The 26,436-nt window shown below is 39.4% G+C and overlaps 3 protein-coding genes across 4 annotated transcripts in view; 1 reads left to right on the top strand and 2 right to left on the bottom strand.

The window, feature by feature from the left end:
• Window positions 1-7,005, bottom strand: part of LOC104942336 (skin secretory protein xP2) — a 15,976-nt gene extending 8,971 nt beyond the window's left edge. The window contains exons 1-2 of the mRNA XM_010767542.1: window positions 6,617-7,005; window positions 3,625-4,059 (exon numbers count right to left, since the gene is read on the bottom strand). Coding sequence (XP_010765844.1) covers window positions 3,625-4,059; window positions 6,617-6,707 — 526 coding nt within the window. The 5' untranslated portion in view covers window positions 6,708-7,005. The remainder of the gene's footprint in view (window positions 1-3,624; window positions 4,060-6,616) is intronic.
• Window positions 7,006-7,667: 662 nt separating this feature from the next.
• Window positions 7,668-10,335, top strand: rpl30 (ribosomal protein L30). Its single transcript, XM_010767554.1, has 5 exons — window positions 7,668-7,732; window positions 7,839-7,887; window positions 8,383-8,528; window positions 9,546-9,676; window positions 10,235-10,335. Exons 2-5 carry the CDS (start codon window positions 7,867-7,869, stop codon window positions 10,285-10,287), a joined length of 351 nt encoding a protein of 116 aa, XP_010765856.1. The 5' UTR covers window positions 7,668-7,732; window positions 7,839-7,866; the 3' UTR covers window positions 10,288-10,335.
• Window positions 10,336-15,220: 4,885 nt separating this feature from the next.
• On the bottom strand, window positions 15,221-25,689 carry laptm4b (lysosomal protein transmembrane 4 beta). 2 transcript variants are annotated; one of them, XM_010767567.1, is made up of 7 exons: window positions 25,304-25,680; window positions 23,931-24,048; window positions 21,592-21,665; window positions 21,372-21,494; window positions 20,919-21,017; window positions 18,367-18,462; window positions 15,221-15,462 (listed from the first exon to the last, which is right to left on the bottom strand). In XM_010767567.1, the coding sequence occupies exons 1-7, from the start codon at window positions 25,394-25,396 to the stop codon at window positions 15,388-15,390; spliced, it is 678 nt and encodes a 225-aa protein (XP_010765869.1). In that variant the 5' UTR covers window positions 25,397-25,680; the 3' UTR covers window positions 15,221-15,387. The 2 variants fall into 2 exon arrangements, with proteins under 2 accessions (XP_010765869.1, XP_010765877.1); XM_010767575.1 differs by lacking the exon at window positions 15,221-15,462 and adding an exon at window positions 17,303-18,118 and having other exon boundaries at window positions 25,304-25,689.
• Window positions 25,690-26,436: the final 747 nt, after the last annotated feature.

Raw genomic sequence — 26,436 nt, forward strand, 5'->3', positions numbered from 1 at the left:
GCATCTCAACCCCCCCCCCTCCGCAGCAACTCTATATCCACCAGTTAAAGGAAATACAACTAATGTGTTGTGTTATATTAGCTGTACAGTTTACCACATATGGTGCTCTTAGTTTCCATACCTCCTGTGTTTTACGAGTGACTTATCAAGTCTTGGCAAACGGCATAAAACACGATTAAACATCTAGTAAACATATATAAAACCATGCTCGTATCTACAACCTATAGAAATGCAAAACGGCGTCAGTTTAGACGTAATTCTGTCCTCCTGCTTACCGCATCACTTATGAAAAAAAAAATCATATTCGAGGTGGTTTTAAATAACATATCCATATTTCTTTCTTTCTCCAAGTTATGTTTTTGTGTGCACTGAGGAGTCTCAAACAGGCGTTTGTTAAATCATTTTAAGATTGGCTTTAATCAATGTTTGAAAATGAATTCTTCATATATGATAAATGAGAGGTAACATTTTATTTATGGTATTACTTCCACATATGTCTCTCCATTCTTCCTTCTTCCAACGGTGTTGCAGTTTCTCGTCTCTCCCGTTTTTGTGCTTAGTGCTTAGTTTGCGTGGAGGACCGCACGTTTTCCCGTCAAGTTAGTATTTTATAAATCGCAAACATTGCGTAGAAACTGCCGTACGCCATTTTTTGAGCGTATATCCCTTTATAAATGAGGACCCAGGTCTGTAGCAACAAAAACTTTACTCATTCAGCCTGTAAAGCCCTTACACTCCAATGTGGGACTTTTCATTGTTGGGGAAATATTTTCCAAGGCCCATAACTTTGAAACAGTTTATCAGTTCTGTCCTGACTGAGCACAGGCACCTGTAATCTTGGCTGCTGCTCTCAGTGTTTTGTCTCCCTGTTCCTGCCTGTTGGCGTCAGCTGATAGAGGTGTTATGATTCTATCTTGTTATGCACAATGTTGATTATTCTCTCGGAACTAGCTAAATACATGGGTCTGGGGTAGAGTTATTCAGAATTGACTGTGGCATCTCAACCGTGTGGTCAACTCGTGGCCCGTGAAATGTCTTGTGAATTCTCCTGCCGAAGCTCCAAATAAACCGTCAGTGTTTGCCATCAAAGCTCCAGCTCTCCATCGTGTCTCTCTTTGAGTCCTGACTCCAATTGCTTCAGAAGTTTCCTCCACATTCATGACTTTTCTTTTTAAGACTTCACCAAACCCATCTCACCCCCGCTTAAGTGACACTCGATCATCTGCCTCCATTGGCTGTGAAACTGGGGCAACATCGCCCATGGCCAGTGAAAGCCCTATATATGTTGGCATGCTCTGGTTTCTTTGTGGACTCAGATTGCACCTTAATGAAACCACGTTGACAACAAAATGTTCGCATCACACCTACACACACATATTGACACACACACACACACACACACACACACACACACACACACACACACACACACACACACACACACACAAGGTGTGTGCAGGCCAGCCAAACACAGCTGAGTCACAACTAAATGATTAAAGTTGGACACCAAAGGGGTCGGTCAAGTGCAGACAAAGGGTAAGGAGAGTGCTGACTAATATTTAAATAAATAAATGTATACTTTTTATTAATTATGTTCAATACTTTTTGTCAAACTATTGAGTAATCTATTAGACACAGCTTGCACCTGTTGTCTGTCTATTCTCTCTGTAACTAAAGGCTGCAGTTTTAAAATGATTTTGTGGCAGTATTTTGTCACCAGATAGTCTTTGAAACAACACCCCAGCAATCAAACTGTTGGATAAACCATAATAAAGACGTTTTGTTATGTAAAAAAAACCTTAATTTAACTCCAGATTAGTTTTTAAATTGTCAGTATTACCATATCTTTAGATGTACCTAAATAAGTGATGGCGCCTGTACCAGATAACTGCGTAAATAAATGCTTGAAGGCATGGGTAGACCAAAACTGATAGAAAAACAAAAGTGGTGGAGGCAATATATGGTCATGTACAGAAACTAATGCATTTTCTCCACTGCATAATCCAGTACTGTAGCTTTCCTACCTTGTCTTCTTCCAAACTGCATTACAGTGGTAGACACTTTGCATAAGACTAAGAGGAAAATGAAGAGCTGACCTCATGAAGAGTCGAATGCCTTTCATTTGCATCATGAAGAAATAATTGAAATGATAGCATGCGATGTGATGCTGCATTGTGTTACACAGCACTTCCATAGAAAATAATGTAGTGTGCAGGGATCCTCACTGTGCAGACCTGCAGTCACTCTGATGTGCTCTTTTGGTATTTAAAGCAGCTATTCTTACGTTGTAATAACTAACTTGTATGTTAGCATATCCCCCTGCTGCCAGAGAGGTGAACAGGTTCAGTATTTGTCTCCAGAGACAACAAAGGGATCCTGATATTGTGTGTTTTGTTTGGGAGGAAGTGTTCATGCCATATCCTAACAACACATCTTGGAAAAGAAAACAAAGATGTCATTGAAACCAACCAGTTTTGTGCATGATAATTCAGTTTTTATCATTTTAAGAGCTTTAAAAAAATGAAGTCTTTGCTTGCAAATTGAACACATCAGGAGCTGACCCTGGGCCAAACAGTTAAAGTTAAATGTTTGGTCTATAGCCCTAACAACTGTTCCAGCCTCAAAGGACAATGGTTACACTTTAACAGACTGTTCAGGCATGAGTCATCACTATTTAAACATCCTACATCTATCCTCACCTAATACTACTTTTGAAAAGATTTAGTCTGGATATACTTTTCTTATATGGTAGAAATCTCATTTCTCTTTTTATTTGACCAAGTGTCGTATTCAAAGCCAAATAAATGGTATAAAAAAGACAAAGGTTTTAGCGCTGACAGTCGATATTAAACATTACATTTTCTTTAAATCTGAACGTACAAACAACAAACTTTTAAAACATAAATTCACTCTTAGCTTTTCAATATATTATGTAATAGGTTTTAAGTCTTGGAAATGTTAGTTCCCCAGGCTGTAGTATAATTGTTTCATTAAAGTCTATTTTTAAACAAAGATATACTGTCAGGAGGTGAACATATTCATTAATACATTTTCAAGAATGCAGCCTAATGAAAAGACTCCTCTGTGAGTCCAAATATAATATATAATACATCATTATTACAGTCATTAATTCATGCAACCTGGTTAGGCTAACCGTTAAGTGTGAGGCAGATTCTTAAAGACTAACTAAATAATCAGATGTGTGACTTATAAACAAATATGTGTGGCCGCCCCGGTGTGTTCATTAAAAGACATGCCTGTGTGTTGTTGGGTATCACCTGGTTACCGACATTGCAATGGGACTGTGGGGGGTCGAGGGAAAGACGGGAGGGACATTATGTACCTGCGCTGTCTTCATGCAGGAGGTGGAGCAGTGCTCAGGTTACTGCTGATCAGTGGTAACAATTTAACCATAATAACCTTACTTCCCCTAATGCCACACAACACTACTATGACATTTTTTTCTACCAAATGTGGTTAAAAAAATACCTGTTTCACAGGTAGATTATTTTGTGTAAGAATCCCCCTACATTCAGTATTGGGAAGTCCTTAAAATGTGATTTAGCGAAAAAAGAAAAGATTGTCATTGACCTGTCCAAGTTAAGTTTTCGCCCTCCTACCTACCTTGCTCTGCAGGTGCTTCAGGTGCTGCTGCTGGTTCTTCTGCAGGTGTTGCATCTGGAGCTTCTGCAGGTGTTGCATCTGGAGCTTCTGCAGGTGTTGCATCTGGAGCTTCTGCTGGTGTTGCATCTGGAGCTTCTGCTGGAGCTGCTGCTGGTTCTTCTGCTGGTGTTGCTGGCGGTTCTTCTGCAGGAGCTGCTGCCGGTTCTTCTGCTGGAGCTACTGATGACTCTTCTGCTGGAGCTGCGGCTGGTTCTCCTGCAGGTGCTGCTGCCTCTGCGGGCGGGGGGGCTGCAGCAGGCTGAAGCTCCTGAGTGTCTGCAGATGTTGCAGCTGCAGCAGGATTGTCTGCGGGTGTAGCATCGCCTCCGCCAGCAGGTGTCTGGTCGGGAATAGTTTCGCTGTCCTCAGCTACTTTACCATTCTCATTGCCCGTTCCTGTCAGGATCACATGTAAAATTCAAGATATTATGTAAAACCAATACATAAAATATCAAATGCAGGGTCACGAGTCAAAGTAGTGTTTATATTCACTGGGGTTTGGGTAACCATGTGCTTCTGATGATATTGTTCTTTCTGCTTTGAGTAAAATAATGTGTACACATTTGGATATTATTTTATTGGGGCATCAATACTGTGCTCTGTTTACTTTATGTTTGTGTTGGCTACATTATGGCCACAGAGCTGACATAACCCAGAGCCATAGACATGCAACACGCAACACGCAACATGTTAACACGCAACTATTATAATAATGATAATGCCATGCAACACATTTTGTTAAAATTGTGCCGACTTCATTTACATAATGTAGGAGCAGCCAGTGAAAATGTGGCTAATACTGCAACTGCATTTCACAAGTTTGAAGGAAATAAAGATATTTTGTATCTTATACTGTACACCATCATGTATCATACTTAGAAAATTGAGTAAGTAATAAAATAAGAGTTGTTTGCATGCGGACTCCTAACATCCAAAAATAAAACACCAATGAATAACAATTTCCTCTTGCACAATAAGAAAAAAAAGTATGCACTGTTCTACAATACTTGATCAACTGTTCCTCTTTGGAAAATATAAAAAATATGGGGTTGCTGCTAAAGGTCATTGGGAAGGAAGTAAGAAAAAGCATAAAGAAATCCCCACTGACACATACTGGAACCAGAATTGTTAATGATTATGTGGAGTGTTTCTAAGAAACATTAACACATGCTGCAGAGCTCATAGCTCTCTGGACAGCTGTGTGTTTGAAACTGTGCATGACTACCATGTACTCGTTTTTTCAGAGGGATTTGCATTGCAAGTGTATTTGCATGGATAAAAGAAGTCTTGATCATCAAACGTCCATGTTTGTATAAATACGATGTCTGTGCCTTTCTTTAGTGTCACAATATATTTTAGTTTCAAGAGATAATGGTGTTCTTTAAAGGTTTATTTTAAACCATTTGAATCTCAGGGTAAGGGATGTCATCTTTCTTTCTTTGGGGTGACAAGTAAGAACAGGCGAAGGAAAAGCAGCCATGTAAAAAGAAGAAAAGATCCGGACAAATTTGCATCTGACCTCCAAGATGATAATAGCAGGAACACCTTGCTTTTCAATGTCATTCAGCAAATAAACCCGGAAACCAGAGAGCAATTGTCAACTACTCTCTTAGTTGACAACGACAACTACACACTTTTAGAATCATAGGGGGGAACTCTCTTTTTACTTTTCACCCAAAGGAATGTCAGAGGTCAGTTCCAGCTGCAGGGCATGAGCTTTGAACACACTTGTGCAGAGTCAGTTTCCCATCTCCTTTACAGATTTAAAGTATCCTTACTTATGTGAGCTTGCATGCATGTGTCTCCATACAGGCCTGTGATATCTCTTTAAGAACTGCAAAGAGAGATTTAGAGCAAGAGACACTTGCTCAGAGGGGGTCCCACTAAGTGAATATTTGACCAGTTTTCCACCTTCCTTTTTAGAGTTCTCTCACACAGTGCTTAAGCTGGCATTACTGCAAACACAGTTACATTCAAATCACAGATTTGGTAAATATAAACATTTGACAGCATTTAAGTCAACTAAACCTACACATGCGTTCTTACGTTTCCTTAGCACTGCTACATTTAAGCACAGGTTGCATTGTTGATGTTTTACATTAAAGCCTGTGTTAGTTTGTACCGCAGCCGGGCCATCTACTGTATACTACAACAAAGGAGCTCCCAAAGAGGCTTCTCCATTTCCTTTGGAAACTGTAGACTGTCACCAAATCTGCTTTCATGCCACTGTCTCTCCCTCTCAGGGAAGACTGAGCCAGAAACCGCTGTTAAATATTGACAATAAACTTTCCCATCCTGTCACTGTGGAGCCCTGGTTCACTCAAACTACAGACATCAGATACTGTGGAGTGAGAAATACATTGAGGATCATTTGCATGTGGATATGGTCCTTTTTATCAGAGCAGCGTTCACCACAAGATAATTATATGGTGTAACTATATTTGGAGAAGGCAGTGAACTTCCACGATGACCAACAACATGTTACAAGGCTATTTTTACTGTAATGTAATAATAAAGATCAACCTCGACTACCTAATTACAGTAATATCTTTGGGGTGTAGTTAAGGCAAATTGGTATTTACAGATATGTCACATTCAATAATATCTCTAAAGTAAAGCTGAATATCGTGCTTGGTCAGTGCCTTACTGTTATAAAGTTAAGAGATATATAGGTTCACACTGTGCAAAAAACACATTATTGATATTTGACATGCAAAACATGAAACTACAGAATAAAAGGAATGGAAAAGGTTGATTAGGAAATCATTGCTTCCATTTAACTTTTCACTATCGCATTATATTTTTCTTTAATAGATTAAACATTCTGTTTTTGTCCACTTCAATTATGCTTGCAATAAATGCTACTCAGCTGCATACTGTTTATACTTCCACATATTTCGTATATATATTTGCACCATATTTCACAGAAAATATATAAATGTATGAGCATCACCTGTTGTGCTGGCTCCGTTGCTCTCCTCTGGTTTAGAACTAGGTCGAGTCGGATCTATCGCTGAAGTTTGGGAACTGGTGGAGCATCCCATCCTGCCCTGTGCTCATAGAGGACTGGATGGTAAACTTCAGAGTTGTGGGATGAGGAGAGGCACTGATGACGTGGTGCATAGGCTAGATATCGGCTCTTTAAATGGAGATAATTCAAAACTGTGGACAGCGAGTCCCCGCAACGAGAACAAATGAGACAGGCTGGGAGTCAAATTCCTTTAGTCCTGTGCGTAATTACGCATCGTGTTTCCTCCTCCAGAAACGCGTTGAGCTGTTTGTGTTGTAGCTACAGGTCACTAAACAGTTGGTCACATAGGTGAAATGTGGGCTTCTGTTGTGTTCTGTTACTTAGGCTGTTTCCTGGAGGCTGCATGGCGCAGGTGCGAAAATACATTATTCAGCAGAGTGCAGCGGCAACCTCTTGGGGAGGGGAAGTTAAAATAATGTAACCTCGCCAAACTCACATCTTTCCCACGGTCACTTGTGTTTAATCTAAAATGTTAACCCTAAATTAATCCACTGGAAGGAAATTACATCCTTAATGTAGCAAGACGAAAATATAATCATACTCCATAAAAATGAAAATTCCTGCAATCAAAACATTACATCATCATCATTAGCAATTGCCTACAATATCAAGTGAAAGCTAAATGAGAATCTAACAATGAATAATGCTGTGCAAGCTTGATATTTGATCAAACATAATAGATGTAACAATTCAAAAAGTGATATAGATTAGCATTTGGAAATCAATAAGATACTATATTATAACTTGTAATTGGCACACCAAAGTACAGCCGACTATGATTATTCTTATCATATACTATACTATAGATGACTAATATTTTTGACTTTTTATAAAGATATTTCAATGGAAGGGAAAAGCTTTGGTCAATATCATGTTTGCTTGATTTTAGACAATGTACATACAAATATTGTCATACATTTTGTGCTCATCTCATCTCATGATGCGCAGTAGTCGACTGCGCAGACCCACCGACAGATATCCGCGCAGTGCACGCTGGGACTTCCTTTCTCTCCGAGGCCATATTGGAGTTAACTCATAGTAAGACGAGCTCCGAGTTTTCTTTATAAAAATCACTAGGATTTACACATTTTAACACTTTTGTTGTCTCCGCACATTAACGACAGTCTTCTCCTCTCGTCCGCAGGTTGGCCGGTCAGGACTAAACCGCAAAAATGGTGGCCGCAAAGAAAACGGTGAGTGCCTTTTGCTCGAGCGGAGTGCACGCGCTGCTCTAGGGCCAGGCTGCTCTTCACGTGGAGACCTGTTTCTGTTGAGGCCTGCTAGCTAGCAATGTTGCTCATTGTGCTGACGCAGTATTTACACAATTTTATATAGTTTCGTTTTACATTTGGCGGTTGTAAAAGTTTAAAAGCATGATGCGACTGTCCCTCTATTTATTGACGTGTATATGTTTCTCGGTAAACGTTTGTAACTGTAATGACACCGCAGTGTTGCTAATGCTAGTATGCTAAATCTACCAGAACATTTTCTTAACCGTGGTAACAATCCCTACTTATTTACGATGTCAGCATATTTTAATGTGCTGCCCTTCGTGTTACCGTTTGTTAAATTACATATTTGTATGTCCCACATACATTTTGGGTTTTTGCATGAACACAACGATGGACAACTGGTTAGGTATGTAGCCTCTGAGCATTCATTAACGTTAGGCATCTGTTTTCGTACAGAAAAAGTCCATGGAGTCCATCAACTCTCGTCTCCAGCTGGTGATGAAGAGTGGAAAATACGTTCTGGGCTACAAACAGTCCCAGAAGATGATCCGTCAGGGAAAAGCCAAGCTGGTCATCCTGGCCAACAACTGCCCTGCCCTCAGGTAATGCTTAACAAAGATACAACATGTATTGTAAATGTAGGACGATGTATTGAAGGGTTCTATGAATACATAGCTATTTTATAATTGTTGCAAGCAAAAGTTATATGGGGGTATATGTGAGTTGTTTATGGATTGTTTATCAACAACTATTAGGGTTAAGTCTATATCTTGTAGAAAGCATATTCAATATTGCACACTAACACTTTAAATTCAGGTATATCATACTTGATAAAAACGGTATTAATAGTAATTATGTAATTTTTATTTTATGTTGAAACTAATAAATCGTATCAAATTCCACATGAGAAGACCTACTTGGCAACAAACTGGATTGTGATTCTAGTTGACGGAGCTTGTTAAAAGCCTTGCATTATTATTATTATTATTATTATTATAAGGACTAGGATGTAAAGAAAATGGCATGCCAAATATTACAGGTATTTGTTTAAATCTTTATAACTAACTGCAGGGCCACTAAGTGACTTGCCTTTTCTTTATATGTCCAGGCCTTAAAGTTGTGAACAGATTTTTGAATTTTTCAGAAGATTTAAAGGCTGTAGATTCTGTTGTAAAGACTAGTTGAGTAACTAAAAAGGTGTGGCAGTGTCTATCGACGGAGCCCCTGTCCTTTGTATGTATATATTCTTTGCCTTTTGCTGTTTTTGAGAGTCAACCTAAAAGAAAAGTACTGACAAGATGCCAGTAGGCACTCGTCAAACTGAAGGATGAAAATGGGGAGAATGGAAACACAAAATGGACAAAGCTTTTTCTTAAACTACAGAGAATCTGAGATTGGCTTTCATCTACTCACAAACACCACAACCCTGGTTAAGCCGGGGCTGAATGGCTAGCCTTGAATGTTGCAATTACAACTCGCATTGAGCTTGTTTTTTTAGATTGTCAGGTTACTGACTGATTATTGGTGTTTTAGTTTTCACCTTTTTAGGGGATTTTTAAAACATGGTTGACCTGTATTTTGAAACTTTGAAAATGTTTTCCTCTTTCTGCCCTGTCCAGGAAATCTGAGGTTGAATACTATGCCATGCTGGCCAAGACCGGTGTCCACCACTACAGTGGAAACAACATTGAGCTCGGCACAGCCTGCGGAAAGTACTTCAGGGTGTGCACACTGGCCATCATTGACCCTGGTGAGTACCTTCCTCCACAGAGTAGTGCAGTCCATTTGAACCCTTTCCTTTCTAATGCCAAATGCGTTGAGCCTGCTCTTTGGTGTGTGTATAGGCAAAGTTGATGCAGGGACATTAGCCCAGAGTGGGCCTGTCCTAGCAACTACTTTAATAGTACTGAACAACAACAAAAAACACCAACCCTTTCAATCACAGCACTGCATTTGAATTATGCTCAACAGAATACAAATTTCATTCAATTAACCTATTCCTTGCTAAATAACATAATTGTATTGAAGGCATGCAATTATGAAAACATGTTTGGCTTCTAATGTGAAACTTTTTCATGCACTTGAATCTTTTGTTTGTTAAGAGAGTAGTAGCCAGATGTATGATGTAATGTAGCCTGAGATGATAAAGATGGAACTCAACCAGTCGGACTGCTAAAATGCTTCTATTGACCTTATTCAAATATTTTACAACTTTGAAGTGCTACCTTTCCCCACTAATGTTGACTCTGTTTACATATTAGTACAAGGTATTCAAATTTAAGCTGACGTTTCGTCCTTTTCTCCACAGGCGATTCTGACATCATCAGGAGCATGCCAGACCAGCAGCAGCCACCCCAGTAGAGCTGTTCCCCCGCCCCGTTGTGATAAATAAAGTCGGTGTTAACAGTATCTGCTGCTGTCGTGTCTTTATTATTAAAAACAAGTGAGAACTGTGCCAGTCCTACACGTGTCCACCAGAGAGCATCAGTGTCCTCTTTGACTTTCTCAGATGAGTAAACGCCCATTGAGAATGTTTAGGTCTGTGAAGGAAATCCCCTCTGCATAGCTGTACCATCCCTAACAGCTAAACATGTCAAAAGTCATTCAAAACTAGATTTTAAACAGTTGAATATTCTTCAGAGAATTGTGTGACAAAGCGTGGCCACAGGATTATCTGTGTAAATGATGATCCACCCAACTCATCAGTGTTAAAATTACACGACTGCTGATCCTTGAGAACATTTTCTCTCACTGACATAAACCTTGGGGATGACAGTCAACGGTATTGGCTGCAGCCCGCTGAGTGTAATGGAGAGGACGCTGTCCTTTCAGGGGTATTAAAGGCTTGAGTGATGGATGCCTTCGTCACACACTAGATATCCTCACTGAGAATATACCGCTCAATGCCAGTCAAAAACAAGATGATTCACTCATTTTCAGCCACAGGGAAGGGTTAATTTAATTTAACCTATTACGTCTATAAATGATAATTTAGTGATCATGCAGTTCAGCTTGGGAAAGGAGTGTAAGATGCACTTTGAAGCAGTCTTATGTTGACATCAATTTACCATCCATTTGAAAATAGTCATGTTGATTTAAACTGATTTTGCAAGAACTCTCTCAGATTTTGATGCCTAGAGTAAAACCTGACTAATCAATTAACAGAAAGAAAACACCCATTTCGTCTTGGGTATGAAGCTCCTTCAGTTATCCCCAATTCATAACCACTGCAGCGTATCTGTAACAAGCATCAATGGACGATCGGCAGTGGATTGAAACTCACCTGAACTCGGTTGCATATCATTTTAGAGGGGGATAATAAAAGAAAATGCTAATCTCACTGAGACTAGTGTTTCCCAGAGGTCAAACTGCAGCTTCAATGCTCTGCTGCAGCTGTTAGGGGTCAGTGCCTGGCTGATGGGCAGTTTAGTAGCACAGGTGGATGAAGTGGATTAAACCTCATCTGTAACGCTGATGGACATCAGACTGAGGCCGTCAGACCTTTTGGGGCCCCGAGACGAAGGCAATCCATCTCCAAAAAAATATTGAAATATATTTTACATTTCTATCAGTTTTTATATTACTGCTTAGTTTTAACTGTTTGAATATTTCGTTTTTTTTTACTGAGAAAGTCGTGTTTATTAGGAACATGGGATTAGGTAAAAAGAGAGTAAATGTCTGCTGGAATCAGTGCAACATACTCTTTACAATGATCAAGGTAAACATCTGGAAATGCACTTAAATCATACCATTTTGGATCTTGCCTCATCACCACAATATTTTTATATTTTCTGAAGCATCAAACGGAAAGAATCATGAACTGGAAAGAGATGATATACTGTAACATAATCCCATGGATGTCAAATCAAGTTTCACAGCGTTTTGGCTCGGTCATCTTCCCAGATACCGACATAAGTCGTCCGTCATCCATCCAGTGGGTTTGACCCAGATGTTCCACTCACTGCATCCTTTCCTTAACTTCTTCTTTCTTATTCCCAATGATATTATCCTAGATGAATGTGCAGCAGATGAAGACATTCTAAAGAGGTTGCAGAATGAGATTTAATGTAGCCTCCTCCAGCACTGCTTTGCAGGGCTACTGTACTGTTTACTTTTCTTCACTGTGATCCATATATTATATAGTTTTTTCCAGTTAGAAGAACTTTGAATAAAAAATCAATCACAATCATAAGCCAACAGAGTGTCAGGCCATGATGATCCATGGAATAAATACAATATTGATCATTTGTATAGGAACATAAATTGGAGGGTATTTGAACTCGGTGAAAATGTACTGGGTGCCGAGTGCTTTATATTCTCACACACAACATTTATTGATCAAAAACTCCTCATTGATGCCCGGCAATGTCATAACACACAGCAAAATACATACCCTGACAAGTATCTGTTTTTTTAGGATATATTGTAAATAGTTGCAGGAACATTTAAAGGAGAATTTGAATGCTGATGGTTTCAAAAACCATTCTTTGGCTCTTGTTACTACTTTTTGAAGCTGATGTCATCGTGCAAACCCTCTATGTGTAAACAACAAAGAAAAGGGACAGAATATGACCCACTTATTTGACTGTTTTCCCCCTGTGCTGTCCCGGTGAAAGCAGAAAGTAGGTGAGCGTGTCTGTCTGGTAGCTGACCTTCTGTCAGTCCCAAGGTAATGCTGGCGTCCATTTTGAGACAGCGGGGTAAATCCTCGCTGATCTGCCAAATTGTTTGTATCCAATGAGGGATGCTGCAGTTTGTGAAGGCAGCCGGAAGCACGTATGCATATCAGCAGCATGCATTGACAATTATTGTTAATAGATGTGATTCAGTGACATTAAAGGTCCCATGTCATGGCCATTTCTACTGATCATAATTCCATTGTTGAGATCTACTAAAATAGATTTATATTGTGCAATTTTCCAAAATCACATACAGCATCTCTGTATAGTATGTGTATTCACTCTCTGTCCTAAACGGCTTGTTGGAACTCCTGCCCCCCACCTCCCTATGAGCCCAGTGGCCGTCTGCGAGACAGCGAAACCCAGCCCGAAACCAGCCCGAACACACACATACCGATTCACAGCCTCGGCGCGTCTCGCAATCTCAGGGAGGAAAAATCGGCGGAGCTGCAGCTGAGAAAAGATTTGAGTGTGTGGGTCTATTTGGACCAATCCACGGACTTAACCTAACGGCTCCGCTGGCGTAACATAACGGCTCCACGGATTGGTCCATTTGGGTATGGTCACGTCACTGTACCCAGGAAGAAAAAGAGAAATCTCCAACGAGGTGTTCTGGGGCAGCATAGACAGATATTTAACTGGGTTAGAGTTGTACTCGCTACAGGGTGTACTTTTAGGGTTTGTGACTTTGCAGACCGTTGACATGACTAAAAACCTTCATAACACACAAGGGGACGGATAATAACCGGAAAAGCATGACATAGGACCTTTAAGTCCTTCAAAATACATAAAAGACCGCCTAATATATTCAATTTTATTCCTCATTTCCAGGGGTAATTTGAAATGTATCTAAATACCAGTAACTTCATACATACATTTTTTCACGATGAAAATCAAAACTCAAGTTCTAAGACAAACATTGACTCAATGAATAAACACAGAAGCAGACACTTTGACTGATTTTTCTTTTTATTATTCAGAATGGAGACATGAGCTCATGCAGATCCAACAAGAGGATGTGTTTGAGTGGAAAGAAATGGAGAACAGTCTTGAAGTGATTCTAATAAAACGAAGCATCAGCCATCCACCGGTCCAGACACTGTACAAGCCTCTTCTCTAAAAACCCTTCAGTCAGTTTCACACATGCAAAATACTGATTTGGAGCTGATCATACTAAATACATGTTAGCTACAGCATACAAGGTCAAATATAAACATCAGTTCCCAGTGAGCTCACGCTGACTTTAAAGTGCAGTTACCTTTTCAGCTTTGTTGGATTTGCTAAAGCAGTGGTCATAATTCACACAGGGAAAAGCCCTTGAAGGGGCCAACCAATTAACGACTACAGTATTAGTATCAAATGTAAAACTAATTCATGGTACTAGGGAGATGTTGAATGCAATGTTGCATAGTCCGAAGGAAAGACCTTTTACAGTATATAGCAAATACTACATAGGAAATATTGGAAAAAGGGAATTAGGTGTGTCTAATATGGTTTGCTCCATTATTAATTTTCATAATTGCCTGAATACCTTTAGGCAAAAGACAAGCTTCTCTAGCTTCATATACTGTATATTGATTTTGTGCTACTATGCTAAGCTAAGCTTTAGATTCAGAGCCATTCATACAAAAAATGTTAGATTTAAAAAAGGTCACCAGCACAGGAAATACCTCAACACGATATCGCTGCATAGGCAAAGGAAATGTTACTACATATAAAAGGAATCAGGAGTTACATCATAGCGTACACACGTACAGCAGCTCTTATAGGAAAATGCCCTCAGTCCAGCTAAGTTATCTCAACTAAAAATATCAGATTACATGTAAAACAAAAACAAAGACGTTGAAGCTGCAGCTCGACGGGAACACAGGACGCGCGTCTCAACACACTAATGTTACATATTATAGATTTGACTGTTTGTGTATTGCCTTTTTGGATGTGAAACTGTAATATTTATGTTTGTGTGCTTCTATGAACAAGATCATTAATGCCACTCTTTCTCGGAACAGACAGGAAGGCAAACTGGAATATTGTGATGGAGAAGAAAGGGTGAACAAGGTTTTCAACGGGCAGTCAACGGATCACAGGTTAACAGACCGTGTGTTTACATGGAAACAACAGGAAGAAGTAGTGCTCGAGGATCCTTTTTCATTAAGATTTCCTGCAGGACAGACCATGAACATATCACAACAGGACAGCCTTTCACTATCACTTATTTTTCTCTCCGTTTTTTACTGTTATACAAAAAAGTCATACAAAAATACCTCGACATTACATTCAATGAAGGAGTTTGTCAATTTCGGAAAAAAGTGCTCTTGCATAACTGATCGATCGTGTATGTCGCTTTCCTTCTCACTCTGTCACTAACTCTCTTCAGGTAGTTTGTTTCTAGACAAAGACCACGAGGGAGATTCACAGTATCGGGGGGTTAACAGTTGGTGGCCAAACCGGTGCACGTTTCCCTCAAAGAAAAGTGCACGTTGAGTTGGGTCAGAGTGTTCAGGGGGAGCCAGAGTTTAGGGGGGGAGCCGGTGGAGTCGCTGGGATACTGTCCTTGGAGGAAGACAGAGGAGAGGGTAGGGGAGGAAATGACATCACAACAACCAGGGGAGGTGGTGGGGGTNGGGGGGGGGGAGAGTTGATGGAGGTCAACCTAATCCAAGCCTCTAAGACACTGTTTTGTCTTGTTTTCCAACATGTTCCAGCCAGCGTTTGGGTCCTAGTGGTGGGAGTGAGAGGTGGAAGGTGTTTGGGGGATGGGGTCCAACAAGGAGGACGTCTCTCATGCCTCCATATACTGGGGAGGGGGATCCTTCGGCGGTATAGCAATAGCCTCCTCGTACGGGGGCAGCAGAACCTGAAATGCAACACAAAAAAAAAAGAAAATGTCTCATTCGAAAAGCATACCAGAATGCATCTTGATCCATTACGATGAATGAGCCAATCAGCCATTCTTGTGGAAACTTTTGAACACAGAAATGGACACACTGAAAATCAAAGAAACAAATGGGCGTCACAATTATGAGGGGCAAAAGACAACTGTTCAATCCCCCCCCGTTATTTCCAAATGGGGTTTCAAGACTTATAAGTGGTGCCACACAACAGATCTCTTTCATTTTTCTTCTCAGAGCTACTAGTAGCAACACATTTAGCAACTTATTTACACCGACAGGATAAGAGTAATAAATATATATAAATAAATAAGAGTAATCGCAGTCACGTGTGGAGGCTCTCCCTCACTGCAACCGACACAACCACAAAGCTTTATGTGTGATGACGTCACCAAAATGCAAACGAGCGTGTGCCGTTATCGAAGTATTTTTGGAGCGAGGGCTTTACACAGATTTGGCGATACTTTCCAACACACTACATTTAGTTTTACCACATTTACCTATTTGTTGCACTGTCTAGTAACTGCAAATAACTGACATGCATAGGCCTACTCATTAATAGCTGTGAAAAGTTAACGGAAATTAAAGCTTTATCCACTTCCTGTTTGGTTTGAGTAAAGACTGACGCACTTCCTTTGTGCTGTTAATCAAGCCTTTTCCACGCAGACAGAACTGCTCGTAAAAGCAAAGCTCAAAATGCTGATGGTGTCATTATTCTACTCTACTAGTCCATTTGATTCCTCCCTTCCTTTCCATACATGCCTATTGCCACTTTAGTATAGTACATTTTATTATAAATATGAAGATATTCAGAGACAGACTTAGTAACTGCTGCAGGTTTCTTCTCCAACATCCACACACACACATCCCTGTGCTTTAAAGGCCAGAGAGCCTTGCCTCTGTGAACGGTGTTATTAAACCAGCCCTGCTTCTAATTCAGAGAGCGAGGGCGAGAGAGAGAGAGAGAGAATATGCTCCGAGGGGATGAATTGTGAAGCAGCCAGGGAGGCCCGGCGAACACATCACTGAGAGGATTTGAAATGAAGCGGACAAGCAGACAGTTATGTAACATGTCCAGAAGAAGAGAGGACGGACAGAGATATATAGAGAGAAAAGAAGGGGGGGGGGGCGCGGGGAGGGGGGGGGGGAGAAGACTCTTGTGCATTTTAATGGCGTTTATATAAAAAGCATGTCAGATAAGCAGCTGGGTACTTGGAGGCAGTAAAAAGCCATTTAGACACACTGCTGGCTTTCTAATAGTATAAATAGATGGAGACCTCTTTTCATTCACCACCGTGCGGAGAGGGAACGCAGCGATGAAACCACTTTTCATACTTTATGAGAGCTGTTTAACCAGCGTAAACGAAGAGCCACAAGTATTCATTGAAATGAAATACTTCTCTTGTTAACAGCCTTCACTTTGACCTAGATGCCTCAGTTGTTCTGTTTTTAAAATGTTTCCTAATCAACAAAAATAAATATTAGATTTTTCTAGTATACAATTACACTTGTTTTCTGTCTCCATTAGTTTAATGATACATAAGGGCTGTCATCAGAGTTTCAGGTGAATTAGTTACATGGTGCTGATTAATTAATCACTATCAATCCTATCAGATGAATCTTCTGTAGGAATTAATTGGCACTGGGATGAGAGCAACACACAGTAAAAAGGAATTAAGACCGTATTGAGTAACGCACATATTGTTTACGCTGTTTGTATGTACTTTGTTATACATAAGAAATATATGCCATCTATAATAATAATACACAAAATAAATAATAATACACTAGATGTCATTTCTTGCTTATCTAATTACATTCTCAAATCATTTCCCAATAAAGTATTTTCTAAACTGAGTGTCTCATTTCAAACGTATTGAATATATGGACACATGGTACACAGTGTGATATAAGACCCTATGGATTACTTCCTGAGTCATGTCCATGAGAAGGACAAATGGACGGACTGATGAGGCGCTACATATTGAGACGACAGCAGGTGAGACAGATTAATGAGCGATGTATCAACAGGTGGATTACAGACAGACGAATGGAAAGCGTGACCAAGCTAAAGCCTCTCAGAAACCCCATGAGTCAACACTGACAGGGACCAAGTGGGATGATGGACGAGGGAGGAAGCGGCTCTGCAAAGCCGGCCAATCACAGCTAAGGAGGATCTACAGCACCTACTGCTAGACAACTGAGATGCACCGCTTTCTGATCGACTGATAATTGGCAATACACTGTGATATGTGTCCTGATTTTATTGTGAAGTTGATGATGTCGATATGTTTTACATACATGTACAGTATGCTCTAGCATATATTTAAACAATACAAATTAAAAAACAAATTGTCAGCAGTGAGATCATTTTCCATAGTGAACAGATTGCTGTCTTCCTTCATTATATGGATTCAGAAAATGTGTCAAATCTGAGGTTAATTAGTTTTTTCCCCGAGTTTAGCATTTACTGCTTTCAAAAATGTGTTGATTTAATTCTAAAACAATACATTCTGCTAATCTAAGCACACGTCAAGCTATGTAATCTATGACATACATATCACATTACCAGTGGTGTCTATAATTCTTACCTTGTACATTTAGAGGTATCAATTCACTGAGCTGCAATAATATACACAAGTAAATACAATCTAAATATTAGTATAGGGTTATAAAACTTCACAAAGCTTTAGCCTAGTACATGATACACTTATTGAGGAACACTACTTTTCAAAGCTGGATGTATTTCTCCCATATAAAGAGAACTGATAGCTTGTAAGCCACAAAAAAAAAAGAATGCTGTGTGAGCGCAATTATATGATGATCTGAGTAAGGGAAATGTGTCCTTGCAGTGAGGAGGCGAGACTCACCGTGGTGTCATTGGTGGTGACATACACCAGGACCTCCGTGGTACCCCGGCCGGTCACATATCTGTAGCAGTTCCACACACAGCCAATCAGGTAGGCCTGTCCCCGGGGGGTGAGAAAAGAGACAAAACAGTGACCTTTAACAACATCGTCCCCACTTTTCATTATTGCTGAGGCTGCTTGCCATCACCTCATCCATCCATGAAGGTTAGGGATGATGATGCCATAGATATGTCATATCAAGTTTTAATAGAAGATTGGTATATAGGGTGCTGCAGAAATGAGTCCTAACCTGAAAATGAGTTAGCATTCTTTTATTTATGGTAACCTAATGTCAAGGTTGATGTTTTTTTGTAATGGGTTTTTTGTACGATGCCTGAAATAAGGATTTACGACATGAAATATGCTCGTAAAAGCACCACTCTATCAATTTCCTTTTTAAGTGAAGGCTTCAAAATTCCAAACAGTTTACCACTTGTGGATATTAAACGTCATCAAGCCAAACATGTTCACCATCTTTTCAGCAATGTTGACATTGAAGTTATTCAACCACATTTTTGGCTGGTTTATAGCCTCACATTATCCTTTTTTACTTCTTGCATTTACACTTTTTAAATCAGACGGTAGTGTTCATTTGTGAATATTATCTAGCTGTAAAAATAACATCTATTTGTTGGTCACAGAGCTTAATTCTGGCAATAATCAAATAGGATCAAGCCATTGGCTTTTAGTCGACTGAACCAGGATACCAACTTCTGGAATGGCCTACACAAGTTTCTCCTCCCTGCAGCTCTCTTCTAGCTACCTTTTGGACATTACACTTCAGGGTATATGGCAATTGGATAAAGTTGTACTAATGTAAGAATAATTTCCTGGACAATGTTGCCCTTCTTGGTCTTTCACCAACATTCAATCAATTAATCAATGTTTATTTATATAGCCCAATATCACAAATGTTACATTTGTCTCAGTGGACTTCACAGTTTGTACAGAATATCAGTATGACACCCTCTGTCCTTAGACCCTCACATCGTACAAGGAAAAACTTCCGGAGAAAACCCACAGTTTAAAGGGAAACATGGGAGAAACCTCAGGGAGAGCAACAGAGGAGGGATCCCTCTCCCAGGACGGACAGACGTGCAATAGATGCCGTGTGTAAATTGAAAAGATAATACATTTGCAAATAGGTAGACCAAATGTTTGGAAATGCACGTGTGTATAATAGGAAGATGAATCCACGAGGATATCCATCCAGGACTTATGATCCAACATTTCAGCCAAGGCAACTGACCAGGCATCTCCTGCCCTCAGTAAAGCTACGGTAGCACTCTGGTGAGGTTGGTCTGACTTGGCAGAAGAACAGGAGGTTCATTGTGAATGTGTGCATGTGTGTGAGTAGCCTGCTGAGTCGCTGCCTCTGCCAGCAGTAAGCGCAACGGACCGACGAGGAAACCGGGCTGCCTGCTTTCCAATCACTTTCCATCTGCTGAGCCGCCCTCCTCGCTGTGACACCAACACTTTCATCACAATGATGATGTGCTACGCTGGCACTATTCACTGACATGAAGTCTGCGCTCGACCTTCCTGCCCATATGATTTACATTTCTTTATTCATCCGCCCATCTGTCCATCAACATCCCTTCCTTCCCTCTCCAGCTCACCTTCCTGTCTATCTGTATCCGTCATTCAGGCAGATATTATTCTGTCAAGTGCAGTCAAGTGGAGGATGTTGGCTTCAGCAGGACCTTCAGCAGGTGTTGCCTGTGTGCTCACAGCTCAATGCGTCCTTGAGGTTTCAGATCTGGCCCTTTTCCAGGGAACTGACTCACAAACCGTCACTACAGTAGCTAATATATACAGTACAGTGCAGCCTATCAATACAAAACAGGTTCTATTAATGTTACCAGCTAGATTTCCGATTATATGAATCTATATTTGCTTTCAAATGCTGAAATGTAAGCAGTTAAACTACTGTGTGTCTCTCTGCCTGAGACTCTTCTCTCTGTAAACCCAGCAGTGTATCTTCCAGTTGCTGCTTCCTATCATAAAAGCCGGCTCTGGCTTTGGATATCTGCCGAGAACATTTCCAATCTGAGGTTAGAGGAAAAACAACTTGATTTGATTGTACAGATGACTGAAACTTCCTGTCCTATCTCATCCAGGAGCCCCAGAGCATCGCTACGCCTGGAGAGTCACCCATGCATTAAGGGGGAATAAGCTTGACCGGAGTTGGTTTCCTGTTGTCTCTGACCCGCTGCTCTCTGGCTGTGAAATAATCCCATGAAAAACATTGATAATGGGAAAGTTCACACTGGCAGATTCATTACACACGCCATATGGTTCGTAGCTCATGATATGCGCACAGTGTGGGACTTCATTTACGTTGCAATATGACAAGCACATCTATAAAAAGCTCTACAGGGAACAACATGTTCAGTGAGTGTGTGTAATGTGTAGACATGTGTTGCATATATTCATTTTAAAAGTATACCATTTTCAATTCATGTTCAGATGGATGATGTGGTTAAAATAATGGGTTGAATCTATGAGCTCACCTTGAAGGAGAGGATGCAGCCAATGAACAGCAGGACTGCAAAAACTAGGCACATGTTGTTGGTGGACATGATGTCCTCTTTGTAAGGGAATGTCCCTGGCTGAAAGAGAGCGATACAAATAAAAACATTTCAGGAGTGAAACAAAAGACGGAAAGTTTCCTTTAACAAATCAGCATCTGACAAAACTTTCATTCCTACAAGAAATACACTCCTAATCAACATAGCTAAGACGTGTATTATTCCTTAGTTTTCACTAAACGTCCCCTTTAGCAGTGCTTCAAATCAGGCAGTTATCACTAAATATCAAAGCAGTGAACCATTCCTTAATATAAAATGTGTTGCATTGTAACTTAGCTCTAAATATATACAATATTTCAGGAACAAAAACCATCCTGCAGTTTTAAAATACGTCATTAAAAGTAGGAGTTTTGATAGTAGGTAAGTAGTTCTCACCAGTTGCTGGAGGTAGTCCTGTACCGTGTTGGGATAAACAACAACACTAATGGCTACCAGTGTGTTCAGGGCAAAGTCGAAGATTTGGTAGCAGAAGAACGGAATGATCCAAGCAGCATGTTGCTATGTGGGAGAGATGGAGAATAGATGAATAAACTCAGAGTTGTTTCTTAAATTCAGATTTCTGTTTGAATATCATTTGTACTGCTTGTGTATTCACCTTGTAAGCACCATATGTTGCCATACCACATATAAGAATCATGAGCAGGGATATCGCAGTGGCTATGCAGATATCTGCAAAAACAAACAAACATAACAATATTAAAAACAGATGACTCGTGACCCGCAGTGACTGACGTAATCCAAAAGTCTTTAAAGGAACTGGATTCTACAAAACAAAACCCCGTAGGTAACCTCACTATTTTAAGCTCAAGCTCTGCGCTGGTCAAAAAAACATGATCAGCACGTGGTTAATTGTTATGCAAGTTGGGCTAAATGTAACTAAATATAAAGCCCCTCTGACTTTCACATTACATCTTAGAAGACTGACTGATGAGATGCTCCTAATTACACAGCAACGTTTTAAATGTTTTTATTTATAGATTAATGGCTGTCTTTTATTAACCATTTACATCTTAATGTTTTACTGTAAATACATTTATGGTAGACATCTTGCATTTTCCCTCCCAAGACATCTTCATGTTATTTATAAAAGGTTCAAACTTTTCATCGCATTGTTTTTGATGGTCTTGTTAAAACAAAAGTCACATTTACATTTAGCCAATGCTCACTTTTTGTATTAAAAGTCAAGGAAGAACATTTAAGTGAATTGGAAGTGAAAATGAAAATTCAAGGGATAACAATATTAGTTAATATAATTAAAATAGATAAGGACATTTATTTTATTATATCAGATTCATATTTTCATTATTTATTTTATTCTATTAATAATTCTAATTATTATTATCATGCTTTTTTTTTGTTATTACATTCAGTGTCTTTCATAGTAGTTTTTGTGATTTGGCAGCAGTCATTTGTTAATAAAGCCAATAAAGCCTATTGAGTTTAATTAAATCTAACAAAGAGGGTTTCACAGACATCAAGTTAAACAGGATCTCTGCCTTGTGCAGTTCAGTGAAAGGGATCACTATGCAACATCGGCACTTATTGAACTTGGTAATCTGACACAGAACTGACAGCTAAACAATATAATCAATGAATCTCTGGTCATCTTTGTCTGCATTATTAAGAATGACAAAACATACCAAATTCAATGACTGAACATAGAAAAATAATGAAAAACTCATTGCAACTTCTCTATATCCTCATGACTGAGCAGCAGTGATTATTTCAGTAATGATACTGTGTTCAAACCCAGGAAATGATGATACCATACCATCTTAATCCCTTGCAACACACTAGACACAGGGACAGATGTTAACACATACTATAAATAAACAATACATGCATAAATAGATGCACCGCCACCCTTCGCCCAACACAGGTCATCTACACAATCTGAGCTACGTTTCATTAAATTCTGCATATGGTCACAGTGAGTTTGGAAACCTGCCTATTACAAAAACCCAACATCAGCTTGTCTCCATCTTTTCCTGCTGTTTCACAATCTTTGACTGATGCTGCACAACCAACAATGCCATCAGTCAAGATGGCCGTTTTAATCAGAAACAGAACTGGAGCAGTCGTTTTTAATCAGAGTAGCTAGTGACAGAGACTGTGGTGTTCCAGAGGTGACTGTGATGATAATAGCAGCTGGAGGGGAAATACTGAAAATACACATGCACACTGATTTGTTCTGTGAGGAGTCGGGCCTACTCAGCTATGTCTGTGCTGAGAGCAGCACTCTGGGAAAAAGAAGCGGTGAGCAGAAAGGAAAAGGGATTTTAGAGCTGCAAAAACACACAGCGCTTTAAGGACATGCTGATGATAGTGGTAGTTAGTTACTGTAAAATGTTGACACTGTTTGAATTTGTTTTAACAGTCTTATTAGATATATGTGCCAAAATAACAATTGGGAGATGTAAAATATTCTACTTAAGTATAGAGATGAGATCATGTGTTGGTTGACTGAATGCATCGAAGACAACAGTGTCACATTTGGGGATTTTTGTTGTTGAAATGTTTTTGCCATTACATGTCACTAGGGTCACTCGTAGACCCGTTATCTCAGAAATCGTATATCATGCAATAAAGTTGGAATTAATTGTCTTTTGTGTTATTGTGGTGGTATTTTTCTGTTGAACACACTGTTTAAATGAAATGACCATGCTGTATAGTTGACAACTAAAGTAATTACATGAATTATATTGAATATTTAATGACATTTGAAGAAACAATTTGTAAAATACAGACACAATTAGTTTCCTTTTAAATTGAATATTAAAATTAAACCCTTCAGAGTAATTTAAACTACTTCTATGAAATCTTACACAGAAAATCATAATAATACATCTTGAACATTTAATTGAGGAAGTCTAATCAAATATACAGAATGTAACGCGTCAGATATGATACAATAAGGGGATTATTTCCACTCACTTGCATCGTCCATCACGTCGATGTCAGTCCCCAGCTCAGAGCTGGTAAGGTGGTAGCGGTATTGAATCGGGTCATTGAGAGCCGACAACAAGATGAGTAGAACCACCGCATTGATGAGCTGTGGGGAAACAAAGATCAATATTACATAGCAGAGTTATTCATTTGTACGTTCTTGGATTCACTTTCAGATAATTTGATCAGGTGGATCAGGGTTCCTTCTTGGAGTTGGATGAAAGTAATTCAAATGGAAAAGTAATCTCGGGTTAGGTAAAGGATTATTTGACAAGGTTTTTGAATTTGATAAAGACCAATTGTGTGGTTAGATCTACCGGACAAATGTCCTATAGCTTCATGAACAATTGATTAGGACTGCAACTGGCTATTATTTTGAACTATTACATTCCTCAATTATTATTTTTCTGAATAGAAATTAAATAAAATGGGCCACAAATCCTAAATTCAAAGAGCCCAATGTCACATATTCAAATTGCTGGTTTTGTGCAAATTCCAGTACAACATCCAAATACATTTCATTCCCAATAATGGCAGTGGAAAGCAGTAAATCATCCGATTAGAGATGCTGGAAGTGAATAAAAAAACACTTGATTATCACAATTTGTATCAAACACTGCCTGTTTGAGCAGTCACATTGATAGCCTATGGTATTTGGTGAACTGTTAGACAGGTGCAGTAAATCATCTGTCCAACCAGCTTTATTAGCAGAAATGACCACATAAGTCTTATGTATGTCACTGTGGAAAGTAAAAGCATGGTATGGAGGTAACAGTGTGTTTCTTTGTGAGGCCTTGGCTCTCTTTGAACACAGAGTTGTTTAGTAGTAGGGTCACAGAGAGAGAGGGACTAACGGTTACGAAAGGTCAGGGATTTAACAGGTTTATTTAATATGTTTAAAACGTTACGTTATCCCGTGGTCCTAAACTGAAACAAACTAAATTACAAATGTAGGGAAAAAACCTATGGGATGTTATGGTGATTTTATTTCAGCACAACAAAAAGTGTAACGTCAAAGCTTGAATTAATAACGGCTACAAACTGTGCTACACAATACATGTTGTTATATGGTTATTCGTTATTAAAAAATAAATATATAACGGAAATAGGAGTCAGTTGGCGGTTAATAAACTAGCAATGTAGTTACATTCCGTTACATTACTCTTTAAACCGAGGGCATCCTCAAAATGGCAATTCCCAAATGAGTGAAAGCGATAAACAAGTGGAAAAAACAGCAGCAGCTAGCTAACATAGCTTTATTGTGGTAAAACTCACATGAAACGTGCATCTAATTTTCTACATTTTTCACCCTATTTGTTGTCACTTTGCACCTGACATCGAGTGAAACACCTCACACTTACCATATACCATATTCCCAGAATAATGGTGCCCGTCCGTACATGGCAGCAGAGGCAGCAGCTAGTCGAGTACCACCGGTCCCACGGCGAAATCATGGTGTTATTCTGCTATGAATTTCAAGTTATTTCATGAATGCCGCCGAAAATGAATTATTCAACGCTACAGTGTCCTAAAAAAATACGGACCGCTTCTAGTTCCGCCACATCGAGTGTATGTCAGAGACGATGTTCGGATGTTTCCACTGGTGGAGGAGGACTGGCAACAAGCAGAGCCTTAATCTGGCTCATCCCGGAGTCACGTGACCAGGATTTTCACCGAGGGATGCAAATAACATATTTCAGTTCAGTTATTACATGATGCTGTCACACACTTACTCACGCATTTGTCTGTGGGGACCGTTTGTTACTGGGAGAAATTGAATAATTTGGCCTACTTTCCTGTTACAATGAAGCACCCCCGAAAATGTGTGTCAAAAACATTACCATTGCCTTTTCCCTGGATGTGATTGACAGTGTGCTCAACACTCAATCAGTCCTTTTTCCTTTATATCATCAGTGTGTCAGAGCTAAATTGTGAACCTTGACAAATTGTGACTATTTATGCCCAATAGAGATTTGAAATGAAAACATGTTTTAGTAAAGTTAAATCTAGTTTTAAAACCTTCTAATCTGATGTTATCTTTATATGATGTATAATCCTGCATTAACTTGTGTTTAAGAGTGATTTTTAGGAGTCTCTAGAATGATATATTGTGTCACCCTTGGACATACTGCACACAGTAGGCCTACAGAGAAGAGAAAGAAGAGAGGGTTAACAGATGTGGAAGATCAGTCCTCTATTCTTGCGAATAAAACATTGATCTCAAAATCTAGTACACCCATGGACACACTTTTCATTTTGTGGTTGTATTTTTGTGGATACATATGTGGTATCTCTGTATGTATTGTTGTCAAGTTGGATGCATCTTTGGGGTTCAGTTTTTTTGCCAGAAAGTGTGTTATACAACTATAATGTTACTGTGATGTCCATATTGTATTTAAAAACTATAATACATAGTGAAATCTGTGTAACGGGTCAATATGTCTGTGCCCTCATGCAACTGTTACACTTTTCATAAAGCAAAGGACATACTCTT

This window comes from Notothenia coriiceps, unplaced genomic scaffold, assembly GCF_000735185.1.
Source record: "Notothenia coriiceps isolate Sejong01 unplaced genomic scaffold, NC01 NC01_scaffold00000339, whole genome shotgun sequence".
NCBI classification, from domain to species: Eukaryota; Metazoa; Chordata; class Actinopteri; order Perciformes; family Nototheniidae; genus Notothenia; species Notothenia coriiceps.

Excerpts from the sequence above, each read along its gene's own strand:
- rpl30 (XM_010767554.1), top strand. The coding sequence starts at position 7,867 with ATGGTGGCCGCAAAGAAAACG. Across the intron at positions 7,888-8,382 it reads TGGTGGCCGCAAAGAAAACG|AAAAAGTCCATGGAGTCCAT; the intron begins GTGAGTGCCTTT and ends GTTTTCGTACAG. Across the intron at positions 9,677-10,234 it reads ACTGGCCATCATTGACCCTG|GCGATTCTGACATCATCAGG; the intron begins GTGAGTACCTTC and ends TTTTCTCCACAG.
- laptm4b (XM_010767567.1), bottom strand. The coding sequence starts at position 25,396 with ATGATTTCGCCGTGGGACCGGTGGTACTCGACTAGCTGCTGCCTCTGC. Across the intron at positions 21,018-21,371 it reads AGGACTACCTCCAGCAACTG|CCAGGGACATTCCCTTACAA; the intron begins GTGAGAACTACT and ends GCTCTCTTTCAG. Across the intron at positions 15,463-18,366 it reads TCACCACCAATGACACCACG|GTTCTGCTGCCCCCGTACGA; the intron begins GTGAGTCTCGCC and ends GTTGCATTTCAG.